We start from the raw sequence: 14,171 nt of genomic DNA, 5'->3' as shown, positions 1-14,171 counted from the left end.
GTCACCACAGGTGTCCATGGACCCCACAGCCTGACCCGGCCTGGTTTTCCTGCTGAGTTTTCTCTTCCTTCCTCTCTTTTTTTTAAACAAGAATCAGTTTTCTCTTTCCCTAGTCTATAATAGATGAGAAGCAGCATGTTAGATGAGGAGGTGTAGTGGACCGGCTGACAGTAGAACCCTGTAGAACAGGCCGAGGGCTTCTAGTGGCCTCCCTTGCCTGGGAGAGACATACCCAGAGCACCTGACTTTGTCCCCTCATATAGGCACCCACCGTAGGCATATCTTAATGGACGTTTTAGGGTTTAAAACGTTGCTTTGGCTACTTGGGAAGGGCTCATGCCCTCCTGCATGATAGTGGGGACCCGTCTGGAATTGGGTCTTCCCAGGTGTGGAGCAGGCTGGGTCCTGTGTGTCCTGGCCACTGCCGGAAGCTCTTTGAGGACAGGAGTCTGTGTCCTCCTTGAGGATAGGACCTTGTGCCGGGTCACTGTGTTCCCCTGTGATCCACACAGATTCTTACTCGCTGAATCACATAGAAAGAGAATTGTGACCATACAGAACACCTCTCAGCGGGCATGGAGGGTTCCGGTGCAGAGGGGGCACGGGCTGTACCCTTGGAAAACTCAGCACTCAGCAGGTAGATGGGGCAGAACCTGATTATATTCAGGGTCTTTCCAGAACCACATTTCCGTGATCTTGACAGTTTTTTCTTCCAAATCAAAAAGACATATAAAGTGATTGTTTTCACAGTGATCAAAATAACACTGACCCAGTCTGTTTTTAAAAGCCCACAGGCACCAGGCCGTGGTGCTGTGCAGTAGGTCCACAAACGATGCAGGCTGGATCTTCCAAGTGGACCGTCCCTGAGGCTCTGGTCACTTGGTAATAGGTACCGGGATTTCTCGTGGGAACGAAAAGCTGGGGCAACGGAGGGTGTTCGACTGGTTGGGAGCCATCTTCCACACGTCATCCTTGTGTCGTGTGTTCCCCCCCGCCTCCCCCCCCCCCCCCCCCGACCCGTCCACGGAGGAGAGGCTTTTTATGAGTAAAACGTGCCGTTTTCCAGAGTGACCTACAGATAAATTGTTGGCAGGCAGGACTGGTGAATCTTTCTGCAAATAGCCCCCAGCACAAATTGTTCCTGAGCCCACATGGCAGAAAACAGATCCAACTTTTAAACAAAGTTGCTTGTTGAGTCACAGATTATACAAGACAAGCTGTAGTTAAATGAGACTCCATAAATTGTGATAAATCAGACTGGGCTCCAGTGAAGTTTACCTTTGTGCTGTCTCAGAATTAAGTATTTGCTAAGCCTCTCGGGAATGTAAACGAGTCTTGATGAACTTAAGACAAACTCTGAAGGCCTTGAAGCTTTGGCTGGTTGTTTATGTCTAAGGAGATGCTATTAAGAACAGATCTGCCTTAACCAGTCACTGGAGCGGCCAAGCACGACTTCTGCTTGGAAATCTGAGCAGTTTGAGTTACTGCTTGTCCTTGAAATTGCAAATACTGTGTAGTAAACGGGCCCGCACCCCGCACCCCGCATAAACCTTCTGTACTCCGCTGGGGCCTTGACACCAGCCTCTCTGTGACCCCTCCTGTGACCCTGTGATTCCTTCCTGTTTCTGGGGAGGCACTTCACTCTGTCTGTCCTCCATGGAACTGTGTTGGGAACTGCCCCTACTCCCCAGGCCAACAGGCATCCACAGCCTGGTCGCGCTGCCGGCCTTCCAGGACGCGACTGGTTCTTGCTGTCTGGTACTTGCCACGTGTCCAGTGGCCTGAACTTAGTGGCTTTTCCTCTCTCGCAGGCTCTCTCTCCGTGTGTCAGAAATGCAGGAGGGCCTTGGGGTTCAGGTTCAGGTTGAGATCACTGAGACTAAACTCTGGGGGCCTGGAGCACGGGGAGGGGACACTTCCGGTGGCAGGGTCTCTGAGTGTGGCTTTCTTCAGTATGTAGCCGCACTTCGGCTTGGGGCACTCCCAGAGTGTTTGTGGGGGTCAGAGAGAGAAAGAGAGAGAGAGAGAGAGAGGACAGGAGGTGTGCAGGGCACTTAGCTTTGTTGCCAGTCTGCTAGGGAAAGTGGGGAGCGAGGGAGGTAGACTGGAGAAAAGAGTGTTGGCACCTCTCTGCGCGACCCACCCCAGCCACCAGCGCTCAGGGAGGCATTGTGGGCCCATCACCTTCTCTCACAGAAAAGAAATTCAGGAGGAGGTAAAATGACGAAGCAAGGTGGTTTCAATTGAAATTTACTTAGAAAGATGTGAGGAGAGAGAGAAAGGGAGAAGTACAAGAGAAAACACAGGCTTCTCCAGAGTGGAAATAAGCAAAGAAACACCGAAACAAACATGGGTTTGAAGAGCAAGCTCAGTTGCTTTGGGGAAGAACTCTTATTTTATTTTTTGCTTTTGTTTTGGGTCACACCTGGTGACGCGCAGGAGTTACTCCTGGCTCTGCCTTCAGGAATCACTCCTGGATGTGGTCTGTGTCCATATGGGATCCTGGGGTTGGAACCCAGGTCAGCCACATGCAAGCCCCGTCAGGAAAAGCTTTTATACAATTCTTTCAAATGATTTTTTTCCCCTGTAGTTTTGCATACATAAAAAAATTAAAAATTAACCAGGGCGTTGTCACAGGAAAGCCCTGTACTATTGATCTTCTCCTAATCTCATCCCTTGCAACTGTAGTAATCTCTTCATGATCTCAGGTTCATCTGTAGCTTCTCCTTTTCTCAGAGTTCCACCCTTCTCGGGGCGGGGCCTTGGATTTCTGCATCCGGGTGGTGCTTCTGTTTTTTCCTCTTCAAGGAGTTCAGAATTTATATCTCAGAGGGGTATGGTCTTCATGGCCTTGGGTTACTTCAGAGGAATTTTTGTTTTATTATTCCCCAGAGACTATAAAACCCAGCTCCCGGACATCCTATCTCATTCTTACTTTGGACAAACCTGGCAGGCTACCGAATGTAACCTGCCCACACGGCAGAGTCTGGCAAACTCCCCGTGGTATACCCAATATGCCAAATACCAGTAACAATGATGGGTCTCATTCTCCTCCTAACCCTGGAAGTGCCTTGAATATGGCACTTTTTAAAAATCTCAGGGCTAGGACGAATGAGACGTAACTGGGGCCAGCTCGAGGCAATCGACGAACAACAGGATGTTCGTGATCGTGATTGCCCCAAAAGTACATTTCCTGGGCCCCCATCCATCTGCCCACAACACTTGCCTGCCATCTCTTCTGCCGGCCCTTGTTCCATCCCTGGCACCACATAGGATGTGCGCCACAGTGCCACAGCCCCGGACCCCATTCCATGTTTCTTGCTTTTGTCTTTGGGCCACACCCTGTGGGGCTCAGGGATCACACCTGGTGATGCTGGGACACCTTTGGAGTTGCGGGGTGGGGGGGGGGGGTTGGTGTTGGTGTTGAACCCTGGTAGGCTATGTGCAGACAAATTCCTTACCTGCCGTACTAGCTCCCTCAACTCCCCTCCTCCGTATTTTCATGCCCTAAGACTTTATGAATTTTTTTCCATGTTGCTTTTGATTCCACCTTAAATTCCAAAAGACAGGGACTTTGTTATGTTCACTATTCAAAAACAGTGCTTGTCACCTAGGAAACATCCATATAATTATGGGATGACTAATTGAATGGGCAGAGAATTCTGGAGCACGAAGTGGTCATTTTACTGTTTACCTTTCAACCCAGAAACCCCTGCAGAGCTGGTAAAGCTCATTTTTCGAGGAAGTGGGTCCTTTGGGGTTTTCAGGAGCCCAGCACATAAGTGCCCTTTGTCCTGGGATGACAGTGTACAGACGGCAGAGAAATGTTAAGAAGTCACTTGGTAGAAGAGCTTGGAAAACTGCCACGTGAAGAAGTGCAAATGGGTGTGAATGCAGCTTGGGCATACTCACGGCTCTGCTTGCACTCATTTCACTGCCTTGGGATTATTTGCTGTTTTGTGGGCGGTTCTTTGCGATTTGCAGTGATGTGTCATTCGTTTGGCCTCGTTCAGGGCCCTGCCCACGGTCGCTTTCTGACCCCAGCTGTAGAGTTTACACCCAGCTTCAGGCTTCGCATGGGCTGGGCTGGCTGAGCGCAGGGCGGGGACACCCACTGACTGCATCTGCCTCTGTGGCGGGACCCAGGGCCTCGCCTCCTACAAGGGACGTCCTAGTGGGCATATAGGCCGGATACGCCCCCATGAAGTTGCTGAGCAGCTTGTTTCACTGGCATCTAGTGATATGTCAGACCTGGAGCCCCAAATCCCAACTCCTGTTCTCCTGCCCCTGGGCTTGTTTTATTTCGAAGGCCCTTAATAAGTAATTTAGTAAAGTAAACAATGAGAGATAGTGGAACAATGATAGTGGAACAGAATAGAAAGTCCAGGAATAAACTCAGGCTTATCAGTAAACCAGGTCAGTTAATTTACAACGGGATCCAAGAACGTACCATAAGCTGAGGATAATCTCTTCCATAAATGACCTTGGGAAAACTGGACAACCCATATGCAAAAACTAAAAATGATTTACCTCATACTGCCAAGGAATAGAGTGACATAGACACAAGCATCATCATGCAATGACTATACCTTTACACCCCCGCTTCATGCAAGATTTTGGTGAATATCAACTTTCATCTTTATCTTGTGGCATCTTCTCTTAAAACTACTCGACTGAATTTTGTAACAACCATCCTCTTATCTCAACCAAGAAAATGTGAAAGGGGACTGGAGCAATAGCACAGCAGGTAGGGCGTTTGCCTTGCACGCGGCCGACCTGGGTTCGAATCTCAGCATCTCATCTGAGCACCGCCAGGGGTAATTCCTGAATGCAGAGCCAGGAGTAACCCCTGTGCATCGCCGGGTGTGACCCAAAAAGCAAAAAAAAAAAAAAAAAAAGAAAGAAAGAAAGAAAGAAAAATGTGTCCTGCCGTGTGCTGCCTCACCCCCTTGTCACCCCATTTCTGCAGTCTTGGGCTGTGGCTCTCAGCTGTGGCTCGTCCAGGGTGTCTCTTTCTATGGTGCTGTTTGCTCCTGTAGTCTTCTGGGTCGGAGACACTCCCAGCACCAGGTTCCCGTTAGCTCTGATTGCACCAGCAGCAGGTAAATTCTGTTCTGCTGGGTGAGGTGCTTTTAGTCTTTCACAGGCTGGCTCATCAAGCCTGTGTCCTGCCTTAAGCCTGTAGCTTTCTGTCTCTTGGCTGGCTATTTCAAGCTTGTGTTCTCCCTGTACACACGTTTCCTTTCCTTTTCCCCTGCTCACATCCTTCTAAGGAAGCTTTGTTCAATAAAAAATACCTTGCTTCACTAAAATAAAACAGAAAAACCCAAGTTGAATGGTAGGGATCTAGTCTCTTGAGATTAGCAGTGAAGATTTCCAGTGACAAACATCTTCAGCTACAGTTGATTGGGATCAATGCAAATGTGGGTTTAACCTTTTTTTTTGGGGGGGGTACTGTATTTTAGTGCCCTCAGCTACAAGTAGAGGTCTGGAGGAAATTCTGTATATGGGCATTGGGGGCCTGAGCAGGCTCCAGGGAAGGGCCGAGACACTGACTTCCCATGTTGACCTTCTCGGGTCACTGTCAACATTTCTCTTCCTGGGCAATGATGTGCTCTTCAACTTGTAGTCAACTCTGAACCCCAGGATGTTCTGGGCCCAAGCTTCAGTGTAGGTAGGCTTCCTAATATTTATATGTGTTTTTCTGTTCTCAGGAAAATTGTTAGTATCCCACTGAGCATACTTCAAAGACCAGAGGATTTGTGCTATTGGGCGTAATCTCCCGCTTGGAACTGTCTGTGAAATGTCTCTCTGCCTGGGCGGTTTTCTGAGGTTAGATCAGAGTCTAGGAGTCTGCAATTGCCAGAAATGAAGCTTTTTATCTATTTATTTTACTTACGGGGAGGTGTTTGGTGATGGTGCTCAGGAGCTTCTCGAGTCCTGGTTCTCTGTTCTTGCCAGGGATCAAACTGGGGTTGGCTGTATGCAAGGCCAGGGCCTTACCCGGTACTGTGTCTCTGGCCCAGGTAACCGTAAACCAGGGTTTCTCAGACTTGACGTACTAATGCTTTGGGCCACATAACTAGATTCTGTGCTTTGTATTGTAGGAAATGTGGCCTCTCCGTTAAATGTCCATAGTTTCCCCTCCCCAAATTTGAACATTTTTGTCCAAAAAAAGTCTCTGTACATTTCCAGATGTCTCCTGGGAGGTTTGTGGGGAGGGTAGCCCCAACCTCAATTGAGAAACACTAATTCACAGTTACAGGCTCACAGCAGATTGAGCAGAAGGTACAGAGACCTTGAATGATCCCTGCCTTCTTGCGGAATAGCCTTCCTGCTATTAACTTCTCTCACCAGAGAGAATCAGTGACGGACATTGATGCGAAGTCCATAGTATTAGGAGGGTTCTCTCTTGGTCTCCTATATCCCAAGGGTCTGGACAAACTGATGACACAGATTCACCATTACGATGTCGCGCAGAGAAGTGAAACTAAAAATTCCTTGTGTTCTGCCTATTTGTCCCTCCAGTCCCTGTGACCCCAGATCTCTTCTCATGGTTTTGTCTTTCCCAGAATGTCACAATTGGATTCATGAAGCCTTTTCAGCTGGCCTTCTTTCACTTTTTTTCCCCCCTTTTTGGGTCACACCCGGCAGTGCACAGGGGTTACTCCTGGTTCATGCACTCAGGAATTACTCCTGGAGGTGCTCAGGGAGCCAAATGGGATGCTGGGGATCGAACGAACCCAGGTTGGCTGCATGCAAGGCAGACACCCTACCTGCTGTGCTATTGCTCTATCCCCTTCTTTCACTCATTTTATGCGGGTTCCTTTCTTCTCAGGCCTTCACAGCCCCTTGTTTTAGTCCTGGATGAAAAGATATTGTCTGTAAACATGTAAACACACACACACACACACACACACACACACACACGGTCTTTAAGCATTCATTCACGTTCTAAAGGTCATCTTGGATGCTTGGATGAATAAAACTGATAAAAACATTCACATGCAGGTTTGTTGTGTGAATATGTCTTCAACTCCTTTGGTGAAGTGCACCAAGGAGTCTAGTAGCTAGATTGAATAAGAATAACATGTTTTGTTTTAGAAGAAGCTTCCAAGCTGTCTGAGAGTGGCTGTACCGTTCGTTCCACTCTTCCACTAATAATGAGCGTTTCCTTGCTTCTCTTTTCCACACTCTGCTTCAGCATTTGGTGGTTTGAGAGCCCAAGGGTAGGGTTGGCCTGAGCGATCCCTGGCAGGACATGAAACAGTTCCATCCCCACTCCCTGCACGGTGCCAGGAATAGCCCTGAGCACAGCGGGGTGTTTCTTCTTCCCCCCGCCCCCCCAAAAAATTACTGCTCCAGAGTTGACCAGAGTCGACCATTAGAGTCGACCTGTGATGTGACCCTATTATTTTGACCCTTTATTTTGTTTGGTTTTGGGCCACACTCAGTGGTGCTCAGCATTTACTCTTGGTGGTACTCAGGAATGAACTTGGGTCGACTGTGTGCAAGGCAGACATCTTACCCGGTTTGTTACTGCTCCAGCCTGCTCATTGTTACTTTAATGTGCATTTCTTTGCTGGCATATGAAGTGGAGAATCTTTTCCTATGCTTGTGTGTATCTTCATTGCTGAGGGTTGTGTGATACAGTTTCGGCCCATTTTTAAGAATTTGTTAACTAGATTCACCTGAGTTTTCTCTTTTTGTACAGCCAGCATGGAGCGTAGCTATTCATGAAGATGGACACTGAGTTTCAGTTTAGAGCAGCAGTGGAGACTACAGAACTGCACAGAGTGGGGCCAATGCATAAAAAATATACTTGTATCTTAAAATATGTTAAGCTTGTATTCTTCTCTCTCTCTCTCTCTCTCTCTCTCTCTCTCTCTCTCTCTCTCTCTCTCCCTCTCACACACACACACACACACACACAAATACTGCAAGTCAAATACAGGTACTCTAGTTGCCCTGTGAAATGGAAACTGCCTCTGTTAGAGGTTAGGGACTTAGTTGCCCAAGGCCATCCTTCTGGGCCGAGCAGCTTCAGAATTGCGGTCAGACAGGCCTCCTCATGGGCATTGTTGGCCCCATAGTGTTCCTCCTTGGTGTTCTGCTCCGTGTTGGGGTGCCCTCCCTGGCACTGACTCTTGGTGCTTTCCAGCCTTATCCCTGCTCAGTTCCGCCATCGTAAGTGGTTGCACACTTATGATGACCGGCGCTTGTGGCTCTCAGCTTATATTTGCAGGGAGAGAGTTATCAGTACACAGCATGCAGTTAAAGAGAGTGTTGAGGGGCCGGAGCGATAGTGCTGCCGGCAAGGCATTTGTCCTGCACGGGGCCAACCCGGGTTTGATCTCAGAATCCCATACGCTTCCCCGAGCACCACCAGTAAATTCCTGAAAGCAGAGCCAAGAGTAACCACTGTGTATCAGCGGATGTGGCCCCAACCCACACCCAGCCACTGCACCCTTGCAGACCTCCGTGGCAGGATACTGCCCTGGTAGTCCCCTTTCCACAAATGTGGTTCTGCTCTTGGGTTCCTAGGTGAGGACCTGGCGCCTGGGGAAATGTGTCACCCGTGGCTGATACGCGGGATCCCATGAGTGTGCTTGCACCTACTCTTTGTCTTTCTGTGCCTGACTTGGGACACTTCGAGACTTGTCACCTGCACTTTGCAACTAGGTGACACAAGTTAAGCCCAACATGATGCTGGGTCGCGCTTGGTGTGGAAACTGTGGGGAGTCTGGCGTAGCCTCTGCCACCATGGCAAGATGTCTTTGGAACAGAGCAGCTCTGAGCTCTCTGTCCACGTCACGTCATCCTGGACCATTTGGTTTCCCTGCACTGACAGTGAAGGCTGCAGACACCCTGGGCAAGACGAAACCTTGTGGATGCTCTCTGCAGGGGTGTGTAGGTGTTTGCTGTTGGCAGAATGACTCAGACGCTTTTTCTCCTTTCAGAGTGACCAGCAGCTGGACTGTGCCTTGGACTTAATGAGGCGCCTGCCTCCTCAGCAAATTGAGAAAAACCTCAGTGACCTGATTGACCTGGTAAGTACTGTGTTCCAGTACTATCCTGTGGCTCAGAATTGATTGGTCCTATGTCCCATTTCCTGTGCAGAATTCAGAACACACGGGAAACTTCCTCTCTGCAGCCAGGCACCAGACCTGAGTCAGAGCTACCTGTGTTACTCAGGAGCTCAGATTGGTGTAGCAGTCTGGCTCCTGGGACCCGGTGGGCTTGTTGGCGGTCTCCAGCAGCTCCACTTGGGCCTGGCCCTGCTGCCATGCGGGGGAGAGGGAGAGAGAAGGAGAGAGAGAAAGAGAAAGGAGAGTCGGGGTGTGTGTGTGGGGGGTGGCCTTGTCTAGAACTGTAGCAGCTTCGCCTCAGATGGGAAATGACACAAAATGCTAATGTTGGCTTTTGGAAAACTTGCTGCAGCTATTTTAAAAATATTTACCTTTATTTTTTTAAGATTCAGAGTGGTTTAGTGGTTATCTCAAAATGATACCCGAGAGTAACTCACCTCATAATATTATATTATTTGAAAAAGCTCAGAGTATTCCCCCCAAATCCATGAAGCTGGGAGGAAGTATTAAGAAGTCAAAGAAAATCAGGCCCCAAGCACCCTCCTGAGTCCCTGGGTCAGTGTGCCAGTGTTTCTGGTTCTGGGTCATGAACCTGGGCCCTCCCTTTTTACCATGTCTCCTGGCTGCTTACATGGTAATTATCAGGTGATTTGAAAGCTTATGTGTTCCTGATGACTTTATCCTTTCTAAAGGAGTAAGGGAAAGGGAGGAAGATGACTGCAGGTGAGTAGTGATACTCCGGGGTCACCCTCCACACAGCAGTCTAGAAAGAAGGACTGTTGTTCTAGGGACCCACACCTCAGTGGAGGACAGCTGTGCCGGAGTCCAGCTTGCTGGAGTTGTGAATTCGCTCTCACCTGTGGTGATGTGGGAGGTTACGTGGGCTGAAGGGCCCTCATGACAAATGCTTATGATGGAAGTGCCTAGAACAGTGGGGGCAAGTAGTGGCCTCCGTACAGTTCAGGGGCACTCTGTGTTGGCTTAGTTAAAGAAGGCACATTTCACGAAGGTGAAGGTATGTGCCAAGTTTTGCTTGGTTTTTCTAAAAAGAGGGCTGTAGTGGGCAGGGTGTGTTTGCCTTGCATGCAGCCCACTTGAGTTCAATCCCCGGCATCCCACATGGTCCTTGAGCACTGTCAGAAATGATTCCTGAGTGCAGAGTCAGGAGTAACCCCTGAGCATAGACGGGTATATACGGTCCCCAAAGAAAGAAGGGCACTAAGCAAATAAGTTTGGGGCCCTCTAGAGTTGAAGGTAACCGTTAGATGGTGGATGTTTTACCTGAGTATTAAAGAACAGCAGGTGGGGTGTGATGCCGACCAGATTGCTGTGTGCTTAGTCTGTCACATGCAATACCTGGGGAGGGACATCAACCCCTGCAGTGAACTTGGTGCAGAAAAAGGGCTTTGGCAGGCAAACCACACCTGAAGGTAGTCTGTTTGAAAGAATTTTGTGTAGACTCAGGGCAAGAGCATATGAAACTTGATCTGGGGGAGGAGAGGAGAAGGCAGAAATTTGGTCTTTGTTGGGAAAGTGACTTTCTGGGAGAGGCCCTAGGGGAGTGAGTGAAGGTGAGATAGTGTCCAGTCGATGTGGGACCAGCCCTCTCTCCTGCTTTCTCTGCTGCTTGAAGCCTCTCGGCAGGAGCACTGACTTCTGGTTTTCAGCTTGTGACCCCAACCTGAGTCACGGAGGACTTGGAACGATGTCTGGAACTGGGTAGGTTGGAGGCTGCTGTCAAAGTCAGAAGGAGCCCGGATCTGATGTGGTCATTGTGGGCACCAGCCCACTTGCTGACCTTGGAGTGCAGCGTGTTGGGCTAAGCACTCGACGGAGTGGCCTTGTTTTACCTCCTAGCACTCCCGCAGGGCCGGGCTCCAAGATCTGGTCTGGGGACTGCACGAGTCTTTGTAAATTTCTCCCTCAGAATCTTTGGTTGTAGGTGGAAGAGGTGGGCAAAGGTTGAAAGTCTGATCACCTTCCTGTCAGGTGCTGAAGATGTGGCTGCTTTTCAAGGCAGTGTGGAAGTGTGCTTGGCTGAATTTAAACTTAGTTTGCCAATTCAGTTATTACTCTATTTTAGAAATAAACCAAACCTGGAAGTAAGAAATGATGAGTAAATTTTTCTCAGTAGACTCATGGTGTTTCACAGGCTATTTTGTTCTTATGGCAACTGACGTGATCCCCTGCAGCTGTGTGTTGGCTCTGGGGTTCCCTCGTTTCTCCTTCTTCCAGAGTTGAGCACAGAGCGGTTTTCATGGCAACCCAGTCAGCTGGGTCTCTGGCCACATATTGCTCGCTCGTGTCCCCGGGCTCCTCAGGAACTCAAAGGGTGGCTGGTGAATGGAGCCTCGGGCCAGCCTTCACCTTTGCCAGATTCTGGGTGCGACAGATGCAGGTTTGGTTTGGCATCCGTCGAAGTGCTACACCACATCTCCCCAGAACATGTTGTGGGTCCTGGGGAGCAGTGTCAGCGCAGTCTTGGGTGGGGTGGGGAGGGGCTGTCTGCTGCACTGAGTACCGCTGCGTGCCCAGGCCTGAGCTCTGGGTGCTTCTAGCTGCACTGTTAATCATTGCAGCACTCTTTCACCTGAATGTGGGTTTAAACTCGGGAAAGTCACTACTTTTGTGTGCCCGGGGTCCCGAGGCACTTTGTGCTGTGAGCCCAGTTGCTGGGACCTTCCAGGGGAAAGGGTCCCATGCCCGCCAAGGACCTTTCATCCAGCGCACACAGTCCAGCGGGTTCATCCTTCTCAGGTGTCACTAACGCCTGTGTGGGGAGAAGTTGATTTATCAACATTACTGATGCAAGTAGATGTTTTTCTAATAGCACTGTGGCACTGTCCTCCCATCGTTCATCGATTTGTGAAACTTGTTACTGTTTTTGGCCATACAGAGTATATATATGATATGCAGGAGGGGGACTGTGTATAGGTATAAGTCTAATAGCTCTGCTATCATTTCAGAATCGACTAAATAACCTAAAACTGTTAAAACTGTTAAACAACTTATTGTTTTAAAATTTGGCAGTGGTGGGAAATTGTGAGGTTAAGAATATCATTAATACTATAGAGAAAATGTAAATATGCATCTGGAATTGCAGGCCCTTACAATATATAAACCTGTAATATAAACCACTAAATTAGACTCATCTTTAGAAGTCCTTTCCACTCCCAAATTTAATGCAGCTACTCTTTTATTATATAATATCCCTAAAATTGTAAATATGCTAACTAGCTTCTTTGCCATTTTTCTGTATCTGGGTCTCATTTGTCAAATAATTTTTATCTGACTTCATCATGGTGCTGTAATCTCAAAGAAAGAGTGTATAATAATAGTTTTAGAGCTAGTAAATGTCATTTAAGTACAATTCACTGATTCTAAAAATGTAATGCTGAGGCTGGAGTGATAGCACAGTGGGTGGGGCATTTACCTTGCACACAACCAACCCGGGTTCAATTCCCAGCATCCCATATGGTTCCCCCGAGTACCGCCAGGAGTAATTCCTGAGTGCACAGCCAGAAGTAACTCTTGAGCATTGCCGAGTGTGACCCAAAAAGCAAAAAAAAATAAATAAAAAATAAAAATGTAATGCTGTGATTTAGTGTTGAGTGACCAAAAGCAAATTAATGAGAATCAAATAGTTCACTGAAACCAGAGTTAACTTTTATTTGACTTGTGTTTTTAAAACATTTTATTGACTGAACAGTTATTAGGAAACTGATTTGTGTAAACTCCAAAATTTGTGCTTGGTTTTAACAGAAACAGCTTTTTCACAATTCCATTGGTTGACTTCAAAAAATGTTTCATATCCCATGGAGTGCATCTCTCTCTCTCTTTCTCTTTCCCCTCTTTTCTCTCTCTCTCTCTCTCTCTCTCTCTCTCTCTCTCTCTCTCTCTCGCTCCCTCCCTTCGCCCCCACCCTACCTTCCTCCTTCCCCTGCTCTTTTAGTTTTTCAGTTTCTCTTTCTTTCAGCTCAGAAATAATTCCTCGAATTATAGGATGTAAGTTGATCAGTAACAAACTTCTGTATGAAACAAAATGGGAATAGGAAGAACCGCGGGTAGGACGTTTGCCTTGTACATGGCTGACATGGAAGAGCTGTGTTTGATTCCTCTGCCCCTCTCAGAGAGCCCGGCAAGCTACTGAGAGTATCTCGCCCGCCCGGCAAAGCCTGGCAAGCTACCCGTGACGTATTCAGTATGCCAAAAGCAGTAACAACAAGTCTCACAATTTGTTGTGAGACGTTACTGGTACCGGCTTGAGCGAATCGATGAACAGTGGGAGTACAGTGCTACTGTTTTTGGCATATCGAATACGTCACGGGGAGGTTATCAGGCTACTGTGCGGGCGGGATACTCTCAGTAGCTTGCAGGGCTCTCCAAGAGGGACAGAGGAATCGAACCTGGGTCGGCTGCATGCAAGGCAAATGCCTTACCCTCTGTGCTATGGCTCCAGCCCCCTTTAATAATGACTTAAAATTCACGCAGTTTTTCAAACAGTTTGAGACTGGAAATACTTTTCCTTCTCCTAACGGAGCCTCTTGGGATTATTTTTGTGTTGCTTCAGGGAAGCTGGAGAGGAGCTGCCTTCTGGGTGAGGTGGAGGCCAGTTGTGTGCCTTCTGCCCATTAGCTTAGACTTAAGAGTTCAGCCTTGACGGGTGCAAACACAGACCCCTGGTTCCTGATTCTTGGCTGCACCCTTCTCATTTTATCACTGCTTGCTTTAAAACTTATTTGGTCCTTCATGTAAATCTTTTTTTGTCTAACACATGAAGCTTTGAAGAACTCAGAGCCGCAATGCTACCCCTAGAAGAATAGTTTTCCCCACTCCCATTTAGACCTAGCCTCTTCCTGCCCTCTTGAAATAAATATTGCGAATGTAGTTAGTTCCTTGTAAGTAAAAAATAAATATATACATATATACATTTAAAAATCTTTAAAAAAAGTTCAGTCTCCTCCAGGACTCCACAGGGCAGTGGTGTGGGGGTAAACTCCTCCCAATCGTAAGGAACCTGTGTTCTGCCCTTTTAGTCAGTTCCTTGACCACCATCTACCTCCTAAAGCCACAGGAGGCCAG

The 14,171-nt window shown here is 48.1% G+C and overlaps 1 protein-coding gene across 3 annotated transcripts in view; it reads left to right on the top strand.

Moving 5' to 3' along the window:
- Window positions 1–14,171, top strand: part of CAPZB (capping actin protein of muscle Z-line subunit beta) — a 112,188-nt gene that overhangs the window by 46,450 nt on the left and 51,567 nt on the right. For all 3 annotated transcript variants that reach the window (XM_056122735.1, XM_056122733.1, XM_056122734.1), the window contains exon 2: window positions 8,961–9,050. In XM_056122735.1, coding sequence (XP_055978710.1) covers window positions 8,961–9,050 — 90 coding nt within the window. The remainder of the gene's footprint in view (window positions 1–8,960; window positions 9,051–14,171) is intronic.

Source organism: Sorex fumeus, unplaced genomic scaffold (assembly GCF_029834395.1).
Source record: "Sorex fumeus unplaced genomic scaffold, SorFum_2.1 ptg000047l, whole genome shotgun sequence".
Lineage (NCBI taxonomy): Eukaryota > Metazoa > Chordata > Mammalia > Eulipotyphla > Soricidae > Sorex > Sorex fumeus.
The sequence above is the reverse complement of the archived record's forward strand: the minus strand, read 5'-3'. Positions and strand labels throughout refer to the sequence as shown.